Source organism: Trifolium pratense, linkage group LG7 (genome assembly GCF_020283565.1).
Source record: "Trifolium pratense cultivar HEN17-A07 linkage group LG7, ARS_RC_1.1, whole genome shotgun sequence".
NCBI lineage: Eukaryota > Viridiplantae > Streptophyta > Magnoliopsida > Fabales > Fabaceae > Trifolium > Trifolium pratense.
In genome coordinates this window covers 49,595,335-49,617,459 of record NC_060065.1, presented here as the reverse complement: position 1 = coordinate 49,617,459, position 22,125 = coordinate 49,595,335, and the positions used below count along the sequence as shown (strand labels likewise).

Sequence of the window (22,125 nt, the reverse complement as noted above, 5' to 3'; positions counted from 1 at the left end):
ACCCGGTGCATAGCGGCGGAACAAAGTTGTATGAGTTCGCTTCTTGATTTCATTTTTGCAGACGGTGGAGGGGCGGAGGTGGATCGATAATTGGAAAAGCTGCTTTCTTAGAGATCGATAATTGAGTTAGAAGCATCCGTGTTTGATTGAATTGCAAAAACTGCTCTCTCTCTCTCTCTCTCTCTCTCTCTCGATTTTGATCTTTTTTGATGTGTTTTAAGGAATGAGTTTTTCTATGTTCAAGTTTTAATTTTTGGGTTTAAGTTTTAAGGTGATATTGTTGTGAGTGAGAGAGTTTTTCTGGGAACTGCATTTCAATGGATTTTTCTGGGTTTATGTGATGAACTCATGACAATTGTGATGAAGATGATGAAGAAGGAGATGGAAGAAGATGAATTTTCGGTGAACTCATTTCAATGTTGTTGCAGATTTTTTTAAATTTTTTTTAAAATAAAAATGATTTGGAATCATTATAACAATAAAAATAAATTAAAATAAAAATAAAATCGACATATGCGTGCCACATCATCGAAAATAAAGATTTCATATCTAGTTGGCAACTTAGGGGGGTAATTGAGGGAATCTTCATATTACAAGGGTAATCACAAAAAAAATATTGCAGGGGTAATGCAAAACTCGGCTATTTTGCAGGGGGTAAAACTCTATTTATCCTTATTTTTATTTTATTAGAGATCTTTTCTAACCTCCAATTAGGTGGGCCAGGTCCAGTAACAGAAAAAAAAATTGAAATTGAAAAAATTAATCGCAACTAGAAAAAAAAAATCGTTGGAGAAATAAAAGTTTAATTTTTGCAAAATTAGAGAAACATAAAAAATATTTTGAATGGTTTGTGCTAAAAGTTAAGTGGTGGTGGTGACGTAAATATTCAGGTAGCCAAATTAGTAATTTCATAAAATAATGAAAAGAAAAAAAAAATCAATGTATTTTTGCCGCATAAATTAATATTCACTTTTTTTATTAAACCTATCTTCTCCCCTATATATATGCCGTCAAATACTCAAACCCTCTTCATTCAAACTTCCGCAAAAAAAAAAAGATTATCTCTCTCTCTCTCTCTCTCTCTCTCTCTCTCTCTCTCTCCACAAATTCACTTTCTAGATTTTTCTTCAAAACTCAAACTCCAACCTTTCATCTCTTTTCTCAACCACACAAACTATGAAGAAGTCCGGCCTCTTCGCCGCTACAATCGCCGCCGCATCAGCCACCGCTGTCACCGTTTCATCTTCCGCAAACAACTCTCACCATCATCAGGTACTTACTTTACTACTTTTTCTTTTGTTCTTTATCTTTAAACCCTGGATCTGATATTTCTTGAATGGTTTTTGATTTTGTTGTTTGTAATTTGTGTTTTTCAGGAAAGTACTTCTGAGAAAAGAAATCGCAATGAGAATTCTTCGTCGGAGAAATTTGCGCCGAGATTTGATGGTTTGCGGTTCATTGAAACGCTTATAACTGCTCATAGATGAAAGGGGTTTTCGAATTTTCGCTGAATTTGGTTTTGGAATTTTCAATGAATATGTTTCTTCATCTTGTTGGCCTCTGTTTGGTTTAGAGAAGAAGATTTCACTTGTTGGAAATATTTCTTTTTAGTTTTTTTTTTAGAATGAATTAATAGGAGAAATATTGAAAAAAAGATAATTTGTAATGTTGCGAAATTATTTGGTGCTTTTCTTTTTTGTTACCTATTTATGGGTAATGAAAAATTAAAGTATAAAGTTTTGAATGATTATGTACCAAAAAAAGTTTCGAATGATTTGTGCTAAAATATTTTTATTCATTTATCATTTATTTAATTGTTTCCCTTATATTTTCTTTTTCTAAAGAAAATTAGATTAGACTATTTGTGTCAATTTTTTTAAAATTAATTAATTTAAAATTAATTACAATTTTTTTCTTTCATCACCAGTTTAATCTTGTTCGGGATCAAGTTCAATGATTACATTATTAAGTCATTTTAGCCTTCTCTCAATCATAATTGTGAGGATCAGTAGACATTTCTACCAAATTTAACGCGCCAATTACTATTGAATCACCTATCATTGCAAAATTTACAAAATTTACACACACTGAATACAGGAATTCACGGTTTGAACCTCCCCCTATATTTTTAATAGTGGTGCACCGTCCAGTTGTAGGTCCAAAGAAAGTACATAATTGCTTGGCTGTCGATTGCTGCTAGCTTGTACATATAAAATATTGTACTATGATTGGTTGTCAATTTTATCATAGTTTAGTATGCTTCAACATGTGAATGTACTAACCTTATTATAATCAATTACTAAAAATAAATAGGGACAATTGAAGATAAAAGAATTCTCTTGGTGGCATTTAGTGTTTGGGGTAGTTCATACAAATTAAAATTTTCAATTTTAAATGGGTTTTTGCTAATAAACAATAGGATTAATGTCTTTCAGATTAATCGGTCTTTAAATGGTTTGATATCGAAGATAAAAGAAAGTTAACTAGAAGTAAATTCTATGCTATTTTAATTCTCTTTAATCTTCTTAATTTAGAATTTGATGGTGAAATCCTCATGTAAATGTTTGATTAGATAATTGGTACATGAAATTAAAGTAATCAAGGTAGTGTACAATATTGCTTTTGCAATCGATTGTTTGTTTTACAATAATGATGGTGATGGTTGCTTGGTATAATACTCCTATATGGAATGGAATATTCTCTACCAAGTAAATTTTGTTGTGTGTGATGATGAAACAATTTTTTAGTACTATTTTGCTACTGTGCGTGTTGGGCAAGCAGCTAAATTGTCTAGTATATTCTTTGGTGTGTGACAAATTTCTGAATCTGATGCTGAAAAATAATTTATGAATCAAATAAGAATCAATCCAATTTACGAAATTTCTATTGTTTTGTTTATTTCACGAAAGGAATTTTGAATTTTTTATATGTTTTCGTGAAAGACTAGAAAGCCCCTATTTGATTGAGGATTGCTGTCCCGAATTGAGTCTTATAGGTGCGGTATGAGCTTTTAAACAATGATGTTAGGTTATATGGTTGTTACATGAAAAAAGAAGTGCAAAGTAAGGAGTAAACTACAAGTAAAGTAATGCAAAAATCAAGATCATTTGTTTTGTTGGTTTACGATACATGTGATGATCCAACCCTAGATCTTTAGCATACTATTTAAACTCTTCATCACTATACCAAATTTAGTGACTTGCAAAAATCAAGATCATATCTTGATTCTCTTATTGCTTATGAACTTGATGATTCAATCGAATGACCAATGAATCAAATCGATCAAATTTGATCTATGTTGTTTCAGGTAATAATTTGTTGGAGATTTCGAAATAGTGCAGAGAGCAATTATGTGTGAATACTCCACGACTATAACAGAAAAGGACACCAAATTTTCATTCATAATATTAAAGTATTAGTATGAGTCCTTCTTCTATATATTCAATATTTAACTCATTCATAATGAATGTGAATTTTAACTATCTACGTTCCACACTTGAACCCAACAGAATTTAACGTCATTCAAAGTTGTTGTTTTATATTAATAACATTTTTTTAAGACAATGATTTTTTTCACCATCAGTATCCGGCACTGAACCGTCTAATCTGGTTCGGGTGTCAGATATGACATCAAGTGGTTTCAATCCTCTCCCGATCATAGCTGCGGGGATCGAACCGTGATCTTCCGTGTCAAGCACAACTGTACCAAGATAATTACACATGAGAAAAGTTGGATCAGTTTTGTGCTTACATTCCTAATTTTTTTGATATTTTTATTTTCATTTTCTCAAAAAGCATAAATTCTTGACTCATTAAGCATAGATTCATAGCTTTCAAGATTTATCAATAGGCACCAAGCCATTTAGTGGATGAATAGAACCCATGACCAAATCCTTTTCAAGTCATAGCTTAGCACCTTCTTCCAAGTAATGCTAAATGCAAATTCTCCACTAGCAAAAAGTATAGTATATAATTAAATTTTGGAATTGACATCATTTACCACTAGGCTTTATAGACCAAGTACACAACTTGACCTTATCACATGAGGTTGGAGTTTAAGCAAGCTATATATCTCCACAAATGCGTGATCCGTGAAGTCACCGAAAGTTTATGTTTCAAACTTTTGAAAATTTCATGCATTCAATTGCATTGTTGTGTTGTGTACTTTGTGTTACACTTTTTCAGTTTTCTGTTTCACTTGGCGTGGGAATTTCCCACACACTTTCATAACTTTTGCAATTTAATAGTTGTACTAACACGAGAAGATTACTCTTCCCTTTTTCAAGGAAATTTCAATTGTTTTTTTTTTTTCTTTTTCTAAAATAAATTTAAAGTGAAAATATAATGTTTCGGTTCAAGATAAAGAAAACCGATTCAAATAGTACTTTATATCCGTCAAAGACATTATCGCTAGTTAAATCTAGAACATCATTTTTTCCATTCCACTACTTTACATGTTAGCTCGTCGCTATCTTTGTCTTTGTGTTTGCCGATTCAATTGATGATGCTCGTCCGTCAGGATGGCTCGACGTGGATACATGTTCTTATTCATTCCTAGTTCCACCTTCTTGACATAGTTTCCGTCTCTTGAATACCAACTTACCCTCTCCAAAGATATTATTGTGTCTCGAGCCTAGAACCTCACTATTGTGTCTCGAGCCTAGAACCTCACTTATAAAGATTTTGGATAGTGGTGAAAGATTTCGACAATATACATAAGGTTCTAGGTTTAATGAATGTATCTACCGATTTTTAGATGATTAAAGATAATTTTTGTTTTCGTCAGAAAAAGAAGATAATTTATGTAAAAAAAAATAAAAAATTAAAGATAATATTGTAAAAATTAATTGATGCATATAATAATTTTGAAAATGACTTATGAAAACGAACATTTCTTTTAAAACGAGCTTATATTTATACATGGATGAATGTAGACATTCTTAGCCTATTTCAATATTATTAAGCAAGCATTTTTCTTACTAAATATCACTATTAAGCTTTCAATAGTCATTCATTTTTTCTTCTTTCTATTTGTGATTCTAAACATATAAAGGATGCAAAGGATCGATACTTCCAATTTTCAACTGTAACCCTCCAGAAAAGGCCGATATCACATCACACAATCAAACATGTCATGTGATATTTCCTTACATAATGAAACAAGTGAGTAGGTTAAAATTTGGACAAAAAATAATCGGCAGACAAATATAAATAATTTTTCTTCCTTAAAAAAAAAATATAAATAATTTTTCTGGCTATGAAACTAAAACAGCCACTTTAAGTAGGTCTACATGAAGAAGATGGCATGGTTGACTCAATAATTTTATTTATTTTTGGACATAGCTCAATAATTTGTTGGGCAAAAGTAGTTGTATCAATAATTTAGCTCCATATCAATTTAAGTTGTTGGACCATTAAAATTAAGTGATTAGAAATTTCAACATTAATAAGTGTTGAGAATAAAAAAAATTGGATTGGAAGAGATTTTAACACCACATATCTATACAAAACTATAATATTAGATATATGAATCAGATCTCGTATATTACTAATATTTAGTATTCAACTCATTTGTAGTTGATGTATGACTAACCATTCACACTTGAGTTATATGAATCAGATCTGAAGTTTTTAGTTATTTGCTACTTTAAATAGATTCTATTGTTTTTGAAACATAATATTAGTTGAGTTGTACCAAAAGATATAATACTAATTGTTTGAGAGTGATAATATACTCATGGCACAAATAATTCAATTCATGTAGTTAATAAATTTTATCTATTATTAAGAACAAATGGTTCGACAGAGTAGTATACTCGAATGACCTTATATTTTGGATAAGTTAATAGTCTACAACTTTTTGTAATCGTTATCCAAAACCTTAAACACCAACTACTTTGAAGTAGAGGGAATGAGAGGTCATTCCTAGAACAAATGGCCAATTGAACAGTCAAGTGTCAATATTAATATTTATATTTATATATATACAAAATAGTTAGGTATACAGATATACACAACAGTTAAAAAATGATGCAATATACTAAAGTTGTTAGAAAGTTATATACTTCAACTTATGAGTAACACTTGTCAGCAGATCAAATTCTTTTAGATACATAAAAAAAATTGGATGATGGAGGATTAAACTGCATCCTCAGTAGTCCAATTTGGACATGAGAGGATCTGCTCTCTATACTGTAAGAGGAGATCCTCTCATTTCCGACCTCAGCCTTCCATTTTTTTTTGTTGTTTACTGTTTATTCAAATAAAAAAATTGGATGGTAGACGATTAAACTGCACTCCCTGCAATCCTCTCATATACTGTTATGTAATCTCAGAAATTTCTTTTAGAACATATCGATTTTTTATTTTTTTTATTTTATTTTAGTTTTTGAATTTTATACACTTTCTTCTTTGCCATACATAAAATATTGGTGCAAATCATCTCTGACATTAACCGAAAAGTTTGATTATGAAAATTCCCAAAGCTTATTAAATTGTACTAATTTGTTTGTTTCTTCTTGATTTTTCATAACTATATTATTTTCTCTGGTCAATCTTTTTATTTATTTATATATTTATTGAGCTTTAGTCAATTATTAAAATATTTGTAGCTATGACTTTCTTCTTCACACCTATGATATTGGAGGAAATTTAGTATGATGTTTTTGGTAAAAAATGATAGAAGATAAACATGAGTGATATGAAATATTGCATACCATTGAACGTGCCAAGTCCACTGTCAAAGTGTTAATTTAGTTGTTACATTACGAGTCGGTGGTATGATATACGAACATTTGTCAAAGCGGAACCCACATCACATATCATCATCATTATCTATAAAGATTGATGTGATTCTCAAACCAATAATTTGCTAATTAAATATACAATAAGGAAAATGTTAACTCATACTTTGAAAGTATATTGCTTAGAAATTTAAAGAGATATTTCTCATATAGAAAATCATGTGTGGTATTAACAAGGTTTGATTTGTAGTATGATATTGACAAGGTTTGATTTCTATTTTTATGATTAACAAAGAAATGCATATATGTAATGTGGGGCGTGTGGAGATAAGTAGCATGTATATAAGTACTTTTGTTCAAAAAAAAAAACGCTAGCTAGGTGTTTTGTATCGTTTAATGGTTAAAATTTTACTTTTTAAGGTGAAATAGTGAGAGTAGCAGAGTTCGAACCTCGGTCCGTGCATTTTACATGTAATGTTTCTACCAACATATGCTCACGAGAACTGTATTTTAAGACTTTATTTAAAAGTTTAGAGAGAAAGAGTATTAAATTTTTTATATTGGATTCAAGTTATTATTACAAAATTAACGAATTGTTTCCAACTCATTTTCAGACTTTTATCTTATCTAATATGAAACTTTTAACCAGTAAGAAAAAATGAAACTTTTAACACACTCACACGATCAATACTGGATTCAAGTTATCTTAAATCGACTCTAATACCCTCTTAAAATTTCAGTTTACTCTAACTTAACCCTTATAAATTTATAATATTAGCTTAAAATTTGAGAGGTGTTGCTTTTTATAAACTTATTTGAAGCTTTATCAAATATGTGAAACTTAGGTTTTTCTAATACATCCTCTTAATAGTATTAGACTTAAACTTGGTGTGTGAAAATAAATGTTGGGTGACTTGAATCAACAATATACTCTAATACTATAGGTTATAACTCATCTTACAAAAATGACTAGTAACATAAGTACTATTCCACTTATAAAGTCGTATCTAGGTGTCATCTCATCAAATGTGAGACTACTGACAAAATGGGAGAGAACTTTAGGATAAAGGAATAATAGATTTCAAAAAATAACATTCATAAATATAAATATTTTCATACAAAAGAAATAATAGATTTCATATGTTTTCCTTCCCTCCTTTCCCTAACTCCCAAACAGAGGCTAAGTGACAAACATATGGCCTCAAAGCTGTTGAGTTGAGTAGTACTAGAAGCAGATGATGTGCTCTAACATTAGCCATGAGATGTGGCTGGCCATTGGACAAATGTGTCCTACGAAGTAATAACGAGGCAAGATCCTTTCACACAAAATGGTTGAAATTGAATAAATGTTAGGTGACTAGAATAGTTAGATAAAACTCTACCTGTATGTAGTACGTAGTACGAGTCATTCGGGCCATACTGGAGGGACTAAGCCATGACGAAGCCGTCTTAGCTAGCTTATGGGATGCCTTATTCGCTTATCACCTAGCCCGGATGGCTATGAGCCATACAAAAACACATGTAAAACAAAAGTCCATAAGTGGACAGTACTCGGAGCTAGGGTACCTATGTGGAAGAGGGATCCAGATTCGACATACTAATTCCGTGACACAATTAATAATCTTGGTTATCCGATCTCAAATCAATGTAAAACATTATTCGGTAAAGGTGTACTATGAGCCAAACAATCTCAAATCAATAGTCAAGAATAATCAATGCGTATTTTTTTGTACTACAGTGAATCCAAATCTATGAAAAAATACCTGCTGTACTCCAAAACTCTATGGAGTACTAAATTACATTAGAAGTGTATTTACTACTATCAAAAAGTTGCAAGAAAAATTAGAAGTGTATTTACTACTATCAAAAAGTTGCAAGAAAAATTATACACTGTTCTCTAATATCCCCTTACACAAGCTAGAACATATTATATCCATTTTCCTTTTCAATTAGTATTACTCTCTTCCCTAAATAAAGTACTAAGTGACTATTAAGAAGATTGTGTAGGAGGATATAACATCAATCACGTCGTAAATGAAAAGAAGAATGTATAAGTCATTGTTTCAACTGAACTTTGACACTTGAAACCTTCGTAAAAAGTAAACATGAAGTATATTCTAGTCTGCAATAACCGCAGCCACTATATCTCATTAGGGTTGATAACTTCCTTATTTGGCCTTACTTTTCGTGTAATGGACCTTCCCATTCGAAGTCGTCTCTTTGTGAGGGCATCTAATAGGATTGTTAGAGCATGTTCTATTGCTTCTGACTGTTTCTCCAATCCAACGGAGCTAAACCTTGGGAGAAGTTGAAGCTCCAAGAGCAGGCCAGCGGCGGCTGCTGCTGTACATGTACGATCCCAAGATGGTTGAGGCCTGCCCTTGAAATACCATAAATGTGTATTAGACTTCATATCAACACACATCAGAAATCCTATGTCTCAGATAAGATAAAGAAGGGGAAAAGCAGCAACAGATACTCACCTAAGTTTATGCATGGCAGAAGTACCGGGATTTAGGGATATACAAGAAAGATCCTCGTCTCCCCAAATAGACTTTGCATGATCCTGTTGCAAACAAAATTTCACATTTCGCATTTCTCAGCAAAATCACAATCATCTAATCACAAACTGTACAAGCTTCTGTTAGTACTGTTTATTGATTTAATCAACAACAATTTTGGCAACAGTTTGTGTATAATGGAAACATTTGTGGCAAATAAATTCATACTTTGTAGAAAAATTCATGCAAAAAATAACTTCAAAGTTCAAACATAATGATCCAATGGATCAGTTGGGAATAAAAATTGTTGTGTTGCTGTTTAGTGCTTCATCTAATAGAAGTGAAGTACGACGATTATAATCTATAGGGCATTCCTCTACTTAATACTCCCTCCATCTCTTATTATTGAGACTTCTTTGTCAATTAACCATATTGTCAAATTCTCAAGTTAACTCATAGAATCATGTGAGTTTATGACTCTTGGCATAAAAATCGAGTTAATTTGCATACAAAATTGTTTTGGTATATATTCAAGTACACTCGCATTCGCATGGACTTGTACAGATTCACATAAAAACACGCTTACACACACGAGTTGGGGGACAACATAATAACCAGTCTACAGCATAATGGCCATTTCCCCCAGATATGCCTAAAATGAATGGTTCAGTGTTTTTCCAAAAAATCTCAAATGCAACAGCTAAATGTCAAAACTCCATGGTGCACAAAAGATCAACCGCATAGCTGTTCAACTACACAGATGTGCATTTAACATCCCATATGAACCCATCAATAAAAGAGAAGAACGACGTTGTATTCTCAAGCTCCTAACATAGTCGAACTTACAGGGTAGGTTAATTTTTTGAGGTTCAACAACTGAAGAAAATGCAGAAGAAATCCACCCAAAAGTTACCTGAAGGCGCCTAAACATTGCTGCTGAATTGCTCCACGTCCCATCAATCAAAATAAAATGCTGAGTTGTATCTACTTTTAACTGCTTTATAATTAAGAAAAAATTATTACTTAAATGGTAGCACCAAATTGAAGATAGCAAAATGTATATATAAAAATGTCAAAAGAAGCGATAATAAATGAATTTTGGTTCACAGGTAGCACTGACTTCACAAAAGATAAACAAAAAAACATATATGTATATACATGTGTCTGTGTATACATGCATAATTGCATATGTATATGTTCACGCACACACAGGTGCGCGCGCGTGTGTTTGTTATCGACACTGACAGGCAAGTTGCAACTTGTTACTTCAGTTCAATGTCAATATATTCACTCAAATTTGTAACTGTTATTCAAATCTCTACATTTCCTTTTGGTTTTGTGTAATTCCCTAGTGCAAGGAGTTGAACTCCATCCATTACAGTTTACTTTATCAATTTCTTAATTCCTAAACATTGTAAGAGGACATATCCTCCATTTTCAGATAATACAGAATTAATTTTCAGTTCAGAGCTACAAGGTTACCTAGTCAAACTTCAAATGGTAAATCCAAAAACAAGTTTAGATCATATGATTTAATAACTTCTCAAAAGTAGTCAAAATTCTAGTATCCATTGCTGCAGCAAAACACATAAAGCAGCTAGCATATCAGTAGTGCTATTTCATTTCTTCTCATTTAGAAAACATAGGGTCTGTTAGGATTGACTTATCTGAGCTTATTCTGACATAAGCACTTGAGAGACTGTTTGGAAGACCTTATGAAAACAACTTATGAAATGTCCATAAGTTGTTTTTAACTTATTTATACAAGCTCTTGAGATAAGCTTATGCAAACAGCTTATATGAGAACAGTTTGACTTTATTTTATATTTTGTTATAGTAATAGTTTATACATAATCACTTATGCTATAAGTTCTTTGTTAATTTTTATCCAAACAGGGTCTTAACTCCATAGGTCAAACAACAACAGGCAATTTAACATTTAACGACTGACATTAAATACATGAAAATGGAAAGTAATTGACAAGGCTCAAATAATGTAGATTGCTTCAAGGTACATTCACACACCCAACTCTCCGCTACAGACATGATCACTACTATTATTTGTATATCAACAATAGGAAATACAGTGTTCAATATAATGATAAACTAAACCTTTTCTGATGTTACTTCATTATTTGCATCTGGTTCCTGACCAAATGCATTTTCAACTGACTCCAAAACGGCATTCTTATTTGGATAAAGGCACCACACATTGCTTCTTCCTGAATTAAGGTAAAATCCACAACATAAGTAATAAATTAAAGTATACAACTTAGAAGATATAAAAATATAGTCACCGAGAACTGGTAGATACAACTTAACAAGGATAGTGTACTAAATTAAAGTATACAATACATCTAAATTGATAAAAGGAGTTCAATTTAAGTATACTATGATGATCTTGAAAATAATAGAATTGAAGGAATATGTACACTTTTTCCAACCCATATTTGGTTTAGATGATAAAATATTATATTTTACATGAAACATAGACGGTAGAAGTTATCGAAATAGATGAAAGTATGCAAGCTTAAGAATTCCAAAATTGAAATCAGAGACTTCTTCAATAAACAGAAACCATACCATAGTATAGTAGTGACTGAAAAAGAGACTACTTCAATAAACAGAAACCATAGTATAGTAGTGACTGAAAATATTGTTATAAATTGAGAGACCTGCCAGTTTAAGAGAATTCCACATGATTTGTTCGTGTTCAGGAATACCAAAAAGGCACAAAGTTGCAGCATCAACACCAAAAATTTGCCACAAAAGCTTTCCGGTGTTGTTCTGTCGTAAAAAGTCCTGCATATGAAGACTAAAAAGTAAATATATTGTATGAAAAATAGACAAAACACAAAAAATAGAACACCATAACCTAATCCTAATCCACAAGTGATTGTATCGTATTATCATATATATTATATATCTAAACCTTTGGATGCATATACAACCAAAACCTTATTCCAGGAAAGAGCAAGCAGGATGTGATTTGTGAACACATGCAATCTTCTTCCATAGGAAGCCAACACTACAAAAATAAAAATGAAAGCAAGATTAAAATGAAAAAAATGTAATAAGCACCATCACCAGGACAACCATTATTTAGCAACAACAAGCTATATAGTACCGACACTTCAGATCAAAGACGTAACTGACACCAACACAACACTGACACATGTAACTACATGTAATCATTTTAAGGCCAAATGCATTCAGAGGTCTTTTAAGTTTTGCGTTTGTAACAAATAGGTCCTTTAAGTATTTTAGGTAACAAATAAGTTATTTAAGTTTCTAATTTATTGCACCGTTACCATTAAAGTTACTTTCTGTTACAAAAACACTGAAGTAACTTAGTGAGACCGTAGTGAACACTGCGTTTTGGCTTCCAAATAACAAGAAGCATAGTTAACGGTTATGTTAGCACTTATGTAACACAGGCTGGAAGGGTAACATTGCAATAAATTAGAAACTTAAAAGACCTATTTGTTATCTAAAAAACTTAAAATACCTATTACCTTAAAAAACTTAAATGACCTATCTATTACAAATGCGAAACTTTTCCTGAATGCATTATGTCTTTCATTTTCTTATTATTACTACAAGTTTCTACGTATCAACGTCAGTGTCATGTTCGGTGTCTGTATATGTTTGTGCTCTATAGACAACATCATCATTAATGTAAAAACCAAAGAAAATTAAACCTTTTGACAAAGGTAACCCTTGCTACCAATTACACGACAAGCTATTTGTCTAGCTGAAAAAAATTTAAGCTTTTCTTCAGAATCAGGTAAAGCCTTATAAGTTGCACGGTGTTTCTTATCTTCTTGTTGTCCAATATTCCCCTAAAAATCCATCAAATCAATCACATCAAATCTCACACACACAAAACAACAACAACAACATCATCAACATTACTAGATTAGAGAGAAAGAGAGAAAACCCACTTGTAACTTTCCACCGGCGCGACCAAACTTCATCTGAGAATCAAAATCTTTCTCTAGAAGCTTCAAATCCTCAGCGATTTGAGTAACCATAGCCGGGACTGGTGAAGTGGTGCCCCAACCTTGCCATTCTTGTAAGGAGACAACAACAGCGTCGTTGTTGTTCATTTCCGTCGTTGGATTGCAACAATGGTGTGTTGTGAGGATTTGGGTTTTGTTTTTGGGGAATAGGGAAAAGACTCTTCTTGTCCAAGGATTTGATGACAACAACGTAGTAGCCATTGTTCCTTCGATAATCTGTTTTTTTTTTTTTTTTTTTATTGTTTGTCTTTGCACTGGCCCAGTTTTCAGATGTTGTAAGCCCGTAGAATATGAGCAACATTTCTTAGATATAAGAGTTACTTTTCGTGCCACTAAAATTATCAAATCTATCTTCTGGTTTTTTAGGATGCGAGTATTTTTTGTATTTTAAATAGCGAGTGACAATATTTTTAATTCAAACCCAATGTCTATATCCTGTAGATGAAAAAAAAATCATGAAAAAAAAAAATTCGCATTCTAGAATGCGAACTGAGTTTGTAGTTTGCATCATAAAAAGCGAACTCAGTTCAGTTTGCATTATAGAAAGAGATCAATCATAGACACACACCGTATAATTCTATAAATTGAAATCACTTTTTTTAATCACTCGCTCATACATTGTTTCATTTTTTGGGGGGTAAATGAAGTGTTCACACTATAACTTGCAAACTGTGTTTCAATGAAAATTATTTTATGGGAGATGAGAGAGGGGTGAAGAGGACAAAAAAATTTAATTTTTATACGGTTCGCTTTCTAGGATGCAAACTACTTTTTTCCCCTAAATTTTTGTTATTTACACACTTGCATTCTAAGGCTACGTTTGGCCCGACTTTTTTTAGATGGAAAAGTTACTTTAAGCTTAAAGTTAAAATTGAGAGCTTTAAAAATAAAGTTAAAGTTGTTTGGCAAATGTTATTTTTATTTTTTTGGTTTCAAATACTCCTTTCAATGTTGTAAGGTTTGTTGATATATATTTAAATAAAACAGAAACAAATTCTTACAAAAATTAATATATTCAAATAAATGTTATTTTATGTTGTCAAAAAAATAAATGTTATTTTATATATGAAAAAAATTTAATTAATATATACTGTCAATGTTAAATTATTTTACACATGTGCCTAATAATATATTATTTTTCTTTTTTTAAAAATAATAATAATATATTATTTTGATGGAGTCTGCTGATTTATTTTGATGTACTGCACTGCACCCAATAATATACTGTTAACACATCATATATTATGTTTATGAACATGTAATTGTCAAATTTATTTATTAACGTGGCAACACATCATTTGATGCATATGTAAAATGATTTTACACTGATGATATATAGATATTAAACTAAGAAAAATTCATTAATTTTTCTTTTTCACAAAAAGTATTTTTGTTCTAATCTATTGTGGTTTATGGTTTAAAATAAATAGAAATAATTGACTCAAAAAATACAATAAATCGAAATCAATAAAAGAGTGGCAAGTGATAGAAATAAATAAATAGAAATTAAAAGAGTGGCACATAGAAAAAATGTAAGACATGTTCAGATAAGTTTAATATATATGACCATCCTTCAAAAAAATAAAAATAACCATCCTTCAAAAAATATATATATATATATATATATATATGACCAAAAATACCGTAAAACTATATAAACATTGGCTGGTAGGATTCGAACACCATATAAATGCCGAGAAGTTATTTTAAAGTTGGTTTTAACAACTTCTACTTTTGTTAAGTTTTGTACATCTATAACAATATATAATCTATAACAATATATAAAGGGGATAAGGGAGTTTGAGCTGGATTTTTTTTGGTCCATTTTGCCCTTAACTTCCTTTATGGTTTTTTAATTATTCCATAATTGCCCTTAACTTCCTCTCTGTTTTTTTTTATGGTTTTTTCATCTATATCTATTCTATACTATAATATACTAGCGGCCAAACAGGCGCGTTCCACGCCTGTTTGTGTGATCCGCGTTTTTTATTCTAGTAACGTAAATAAATTATAAACAATGGTTTATTATAAGTTTGATTTTTATTTAAACTAATTTGTGTATTTCTATATTCCCGTTTGTATGATCTGCATTTTTTATTATACTAACGTATATAAATTGTAAATAATTGTTTATTATAAATTTGATTTTTATTTAAACTAATCTGGGCATTTTCAGTTTCCCTCAAAATAAAAATTGTAATATAAGTGCATTGGTTCCCACCATAGATAAAGTAACACACTTGTAACACAAATTTATAACACTATTTACCCTTCCACATCGGAGTTAAATAACATATACACACTTAAATAAAAATTTATAGATTTGGATCCTCTCCAATTTTTCTTATTTTTTCTTAATCTAAGGGTTGGTTTTTTCTCCTTTTTATTCTTCTTTTTTTGTTGATAAGCAATGTTAGTTGTTAGTATTACAATGTTATGTTAATTTTTTCTCCTTTTTATTCTTTGTAATTTACCAACCCTTTAATTAAGAAAAATGAGAGAAAACATGAAAAAAAATTGGAGTGGATCCAAATCCAAAATTTACACACTCTTTACCCTTCCACGTGCAGTAACTCTTGTCTATCTTTCTCGTATTGCATTCCTTGCTACTACTTCACATAAAGGGTAGGTGTTTGGATTAACTGCACATATAAATACCACATGAACCAATCCTGTTTGTTTCCATCAAAAATGCAGGCATTACAACACGGATGACAGTTGAAACCTAAACATAACATATTAACAAAATAAGATCAAATAAAAAAAAAAAAAACATTAATGAATACTACATCTCAAGAGTTTGCATCCAAAAAGGTCATGAAAATTGGGCTAATCCGTAGAGCATCATAAGTTACATTCGTTTTTCTAGTAAACAAACAATTTCAACCGATGCATAGAAGACTGCTTCTTTTAGCTCCTAGTTCTCTCACCGATTCTCATGATGGGCTTATCCCGGTTCTCCCTGTCTATATCTTAGCAATGCAACAGTTTTGACCAAAGAATAGCTAAATCATTTCATCAAGAAAAAAAAAATATCAATGAAAACTCAATATAAAAAATAAAAATAAAAACTTAACCTAACAACATGCAAAGTAAATTTCATAGTGCTTTGCACTACATATGTTCAAAGTCATGGTCAGACTTGAAATTTAGAAAAAATAAATTTATTCACCGAAAAACAATTTAAAAGAAAATAAAAAATCCCAAACATGATTGGCTTGGCCTTGGCATAGTGACTCTTTTTCTCGCTTATGAGTTTTCTATCTCTCTCTATCCCCCTGTATCTATTCCTATATTGTAAGTGACTGTGAAACTCATTTCTTCGTGCGGTTAGTTTTTTTTTTTTTTTTCTTTCTGTTATTAAGGACCGCTTAGGTTACATGTATATCAGGTTACGAAATTTTTTCGATTACCCATAGTTGTGAATTGGGTAAAGTCTTAATGGAAAAAGTCAACCCAAAATTTGGCGATCAATCGTTTCTAACAAAAAGACATGATAAAATCAATTTGACACGCAACAAAAATATATTGTAGAATGAATTGATATCTATGCTAGTATTCTTCGTTTAACCTCAAACCACACCACATTTGCTTAATTATAACAACATGATTAGGTTAATAACTGATTGCAAAACGGAAAGGTGTACAATAAGAATGATCAATCAATCATAGAATTAATAGGAAGTCAATTAAAAAAACATTTTAATGAACAAACAATAAGTAATTGTGGTGAATTACATAAACATAAAACCAGTCGCACTTCCGAAAGGCCTTGATCACATTTATTTCATATATGTATTGTGTTCTCTATATCAGTCAAGTACCAACATAACAGAAAAGGTATCAATATGACAATGAAATCTTCATTACCTTGTGTTTATCAAAGTCAAAGCATTCTTGAAATTCATCACACCTTCTACTTTTCTAAGACTACAATGTTGAGCACAACGTGAGTAGTCCAGGTTTTGGGTTCTGAAATTGAGAACAAAGCTAAACAAAAAAATGCAAAAAATGTGATTTTACAACACACCTATTTTGATTTAAGAGACATGCATTGCAAATTCCAACCCTACCACAATGTCATGATGTTGTTATTGATAAAGGAAACCGCTTTTGGGGGGAATGAAAACTAAGGAAGGTTAGTAGAGATTACATCAATTTTCAACATTGAAAAAGGAAAATTAGATCAATCTCACTGTAATATGTAGTATTTGAAATCACCTCTTTCAAATTCAAGTCACTATCTCCCAATCCCTCTCTTCCTCTCACAATTGTTTAATTGTTCTTGCGGTTCATCTTTCCCAATTTTTAGCAACCGACTTCCGAAAACAAACTTTTTTATTGTGGCTAAACTTCGCAAAAACAAACTTAGTGTGTTGTGGATTGTGGAATCAGGAATGGCTACACAAATTTTCTTTTTATGATGGTAGCAGTTGTAAAAATAAAGGGAATGGAACCGCTTCATAGATGTTAGTTTTTTACGTGAACAATGATAATAGAAAAGAGAGAAGGAAATATGTGGAGTTTTGTGTTGTGGCATACGTAGGAATTGCTTTGAAGGGTAAAATAGGTATTAAGAAAAATCCAGCCCAAACTCATCTATCCCCTTTATATTATGTTATAGATGTGTTGTGGCATACGTAGGAATTGCTTTGAAGGGTAAAATAGGTATTAAGAAAAATCCAGCCCAAACTCATCTATCCCCTTTATATTATGTTATAGATGTGTTGTGGCATACGTAGGAATTGCTTTGAAGGGTAAAATAGGTATTAAGAAAAATCCAGCCCAAACTCATCTATCCCCTTTATATTATGTTATAGATAAAAAGAATACATGAGTTTTGGGGTAGAATTTTCATAATACCAACATTACCCTTGCTTTTTTTTAGTAGCAACAAAAATTTTTTATTAACAAACTCACTATAACATAAGGCGTATCTTTTTTTTTGGGTACATAAATTAGACACAGGCAGGTGCGGAACGCGCCTGCCTGGCCCGCTAGTAAAATATAAGTTGCTTAATTTGTCAAGGACTTTGCAAAAATTCTGTTTGGCCCTCCTTTTTTTTTTAAGGAGAAAATAAGAAGAAAAAAAGTGTGGCCAAACAGGCTCTAAGTATTAATGGGGTGCGTGTGAGATTCACGGGGTGCGTGTGAGATTCAGCGGGTGCGAAAAATAAATAACTAGATATAATATAATTACTTTGTTTCCTTGTGTCTTTATTATAAGAAAAAAATTAGCTTTTCAATATATAGAATGTTTGTGATGTATTCAATTTATAATATAGATTAAATACATCAAACATTTTAAAAATAATTTTATTTTGATAATAATTATCAAAGAGTATTGAATAAACCACTAAATTCGTCGTCCTTTTAAATATATAAGTCATAATTTTATGAATATTTTAGAAATATAACTTATTTTATTAAATTTTATTCATAGTATTAATATTTTTAAAGTATACTAGAGACTAGATAGTAATTCAATATAGAATCAACTTGATTAGAATAAAGTCTCACTAGTTTAGACCCAAATATACAATGAATATTATGAGCAAGCGAAGAAGATTATGCTTTTATCAAGGCTAAGCTTTTGGCCCGAGGTAGCACCAAATTTCTCCAAACAAATAGAAATAATTTCCACGTTCTTGCTGATTCAAAAAAAAAAAAGTCTTGATTTGTTTATATATTATTAAAATCTTGATTTAATACCACAAAATTCTTTTATAAAAAAAAAAAAACTTTTAAAATCTATTCAAATCTCAATTGAATACACCCCCTAAATATATGAACTTAAATTTGATACACGCAGTTATTCATATCAACCATTCGATGTACAATCCACAATTGAGATTGATTATAATTAATTTTAATAATTTACAATCTAAGATATTTAATCAACTGTGGCCGTATTTACACAGTCTAGATCCAATTGTATACATCATTATCATTATCAACTAATTGATAGGAGTAGGGCTGACGTCAGCATTGGGCTGTTTTACTTTTCATACAAGAATCCTTCCTTGCCTACGCTTTTACGGCTTGCTGTTGATATTTGCTTGCCATCGATAAATATATTCCATATTCTTTCAATTTGCACCCACTTCAAATTATACACGACTTCACTTCAGCACTTCTTAATAACCATGTAAGTATTCAAATTTCTATGTCTCTCTACGACTTTCATATTAGACAAAAATTAAATGTTTCTCTTTTTCTTATGTTGTTTAGAATAATAACATGTAATAACATCGCTTACAATGTTCATATGAGTTTATACATGATATTCCAAGTTTTTTTTTTTGTCTCTATGGAAAGAACCCCTTCTCTCTCTATCATGATTATCATGCATAAACTAATAATAATTTGCGGTGCGATGCAGTTGGGCAGACAGCAATTTAAAACCAAGACTTATATGATTTGTTTTTTATTTATAATTAAGTCTGTGTATCCTATAATTAGGTATTGATATTGGAATCCTGAATATGTCGAACCGGGCCGGTGCCAATGCTATAGCAAATTCTGACAAAAAATGTTCTAATGATCTTGATTGCGACATATGCTTGGAGCAAGTGAAAGATCCAGTGGTAACTTTTTGTGGTCATCTCTATTGTTGGTCATGTATATACAAATGGATTAATAGCACATCATGGGAACATAATGTGAAGCCAGAATGTCCAGTTTGCAAAGTAGAAATTTCAGAATCAACAGTTGTTCCATTATATGGTCGTGGCCATACATCATCAACTGCTCAAGGTGAGGTTCAACGAGATGGGAGTGTTGTACCACCAAGACCATCTGGTCCTAGATCATTTCATAGTACTCCAAATGTTTCAGAACAACCTCAGCAAGAACAAATTAATATCAGAGAATGGGTTGCACTTTTTCTTAAAATTTGGCCCATATAGGCTTGATTCTTGGAAATTGCATTGAATATCACATGTGTATTGAATTAGTACAATTTTTTTTATTATTATAAGCAAAAAAAATAAAATAAAATTTAGATTCGTTGAATAAAACATGATTTTACTTTACTCTCTTTATTTTCATTCTATCATTATTTTATTCTTTTACAAACCAACATTTTGGTACTTGAAAATGTAGTCGCTATATATTGATCATTAATTATATTGAAATTGTATATACACCTATAAGTGTATCTTTTATTAGTATATTTGCACTTCCACACTAGAATACTTAATTTTCAAACAAAAAAGTATTATTTAGAAGGATAAAGAAAATAAATAGTAAGTAACTAGATTTGGTCTAGTGATGAGAGGTTTGATAATATGCAGGAGGTTTTAGGTTCAATCTTCTTTGCCTCTATTATAACCCAAAAAAAAAAAGTTACATGAAAGGTAACAAATTATTAGTAGTTTTTTATGTTATGTATGTGTAAATAAATTTAAAATCACCGTTAAAAAAGATCAGACTATTTGAGTCAAAATCAAAACAATAAATTACTGAACCAAAAGAAAATATGCATTGTCAATATAAAGTATTTTTACCCTAAATCCAAAGAGAATTTACTATTTGGTTATTATCAAACCGATTATGTGACATTGTAAAATTGATGATATCTCATTATTAGAAGTAAGTGTAAATATTTTTTTTTCTTTAAGTTATTTGTCGTGGTTAAAATTCCACCATAAACAAATAGAGTATTTGAAGTTCAAACTTCACCTCATATATATATATAAAATGTGATTTTCTTATCAACTGAACTAAAACTCAGCTCACAATATAATTAAACTGTTTTATAATTACGTAACATGTTGTTAACATGGTGATTGTTGAAGGCTAGAAAAAAAAATTTTATGTTCGATTTGAATACGTGGTGGTATAATTTCATTACTTATTTAAGACAGAATTGGATAATAGGAAAGTAGCTAAACTCAGTTCTTATATTTTCTATTTTCTTATATTTCATTTGCCTTCTTAAAAAAGTACATGACCATATTTATACGCCCATTATTCAATAAGGTATTCTTTTATAAAAAAAAAAATAGAGTAAATTATACCTTAAAAAAATTCGAATATTTACAAACCACTACAAATAAATCAAGATTTACATGTTACCTATAAACTAACTTTTTACTAAAGATAAGTCACATAACTAGATTTGTGTCACTACTCCCAATTCTGCACACGAGCAAAACCTAAAACACTAAAAAAAGTACAAGAATCGAATAAAGATAAATGCTCGTATAAGAGTTGAATAAAGATAAATGTTTAAATAAAATATTGAATTCAAGTGATTAATGAAATTTCCATATTACGGATCGTTCAGTAGAATCTAAATTTGAATTCTATTAAAATATTTTTTTATCAAATTTTACTTATTTAATTTGCGGCTGAACCCCAAATTATCAGACTCATTTCTTGGAGGCCAGCGTTTAACACCAAAAATAAACTAGAACTTCGACCCGTGCGGTGCACGGGTCTAATTAGCCTAATATGTAACAAAAAAATTGTAATATTAAAAGGTATTTTAAAAAAACTATATTGTAAACAAAGGATGCGGGTTTGATTCTACCCATTGTAGTCACAATTGAAGCACATGCTCTAGTGGTTGAAAAACTTTATTGTAAGCAAAGGATGCGGGTTCGATTCCCACTGTAGACAAAATAATTTTTTTTAATATAGAAACTGCAATAAAAAGAGAGGGAAAATGATTAGGTTTAGGGTTAACTTATCGGAATAAGCTTAGAATATAAGAGATAAGAGAATATTATAAATGCATTTAACATTAGGTTAACATATTAGATTTTTAACTTTAATTACAATTGAAGCACATGCTCTAATGGTTGAAAAACTTTATTGTAAGCAAAAGATGCGAGTTCGATTCAATAAGGTATT

The 22,125-nt window shown here is 30.7% G+C and overlaps 3 protein-coding genes across 4 annotated transcripts; 2 read left to right on the top strand and 1 right to left on the bottom strand.

The window, feature by feature from the left end:
• Window positions 1–1,036: 1,036 nt before the first annotated feature.
• Window positions 1,037–1,548, top strand: LOC123898033. The gene is made up of 2 exons (XM_045948878.1): window positions 1,037–1,272; window positions 1,377–1,548. Exons 1-2 carry the CDS (start codon window positions 1,177–1,179, stop codon window positions 1,485–1,487), a joined length of 207 nt encoding a protein of 68 aa, XP_045804834.1. The 5' UTR covers window positions 1,037–1,176; the 3' UTR covers window positions 1,488–1,548.
• Window positions 1,549–8,573: 7,025 nt separating this feature from the next.
• On the bottom strand, window positions 8,574–13,543 carry LOC123898968. 2 transcript variants are annotated; one of them, XM_045950022.1, is made up of 8 exons: window positions 13,189–13,543; window positions 12,946–13,086; window positions 12,177–12,272; window positions 11,920–12,046; window positions 11,357–11,466; window positions 10,158–10,238; window positions 9,227–9,309; window positions 8,574–9,118 (listed from the first exon to the last, which is right to left on the bottom strand). In XM_045950022.1, exons 1-8 carry the CDS (start codon window positions 13,465–13,467, stop codon window positions 8,884–8,886), a joined length of 1,152 nt encoding a protein of 383 aa, XP_045805978.1. In that variant the 5' UTR covers window positions 13,468–13,543; the 3' UTR covers window positions 8,574–8,883. The 2 variants fall into 2 exon arrangements, with proteins under 2 accessions (XP_045805978.1, XP_045805977.1); XM_045950021.1 differs by having other exon boundaries at window positions 10,158–10,241; window positions 13,189–13,520.
• A 6,208-nt stretch (window positions 13,544–19,751) lies between these two features.
• On the top strand, window positions 19,752–20,174 carry LOC123896562 (E3 ubiquitin-protein ligase RMA1H1-like). The gene has a single exon (XM_045946938.1). The coding sequence runs from the start codon at window positions 19,752–19,754 to the stop codon at window positions 20,172–20,174; it is 423 nt and encodes a 140-aa protein (XP_045802894.1).
• Window positions 20,175–22,125: the final 1,951 nt, after the last annotated feature.

Bases quoted from the DNA above. Each gene is read 5' to 3' on its own strand.
- LOC123898033 (XM_045948878.1), top strand. From the start codon at position 1,177: ATGAAGAAGTCCGGCCTCTTCGCCGCTACAATCGCCGCCGCATCAGCC. The intron at 1,273-1,376 runs GTACTTACTTTA...TGTGTTTTTCAG, and splicing joins ACAACTCTCACCATCATCAG to GAAAGTACTTCTGAGAAAAG.
- LOC123898968 (XM_045950021.1), bottom strand. From the start codon at position 13,467: ATGGCTACTACGTTGTTGTCATCAAATCCTTGGACAAGAAGAGTCTTT. The intron at 11,467-11,919 runs GTCTCTCAATTT...ACCTTAATTCAG, and splicing joins GAATTCTCTTAAACTGGCAG to GAAGAAGCAATGTGTGGTGC. The intron at 9,310-10,157 runs GTAACTTTTGGG...TGTTTGCAACAG, and splicing joins CAATGTTTAGGCGCCTTCAG to GATCATGCAAAGTCTATTTG.
- LOC123896562 (XM_045946938.1), top strand. From the start codon at position 19,752: ATGTCGAACCGGGCCGGTGCCAATGCTATAGCAAATTCTGACAAAAAA.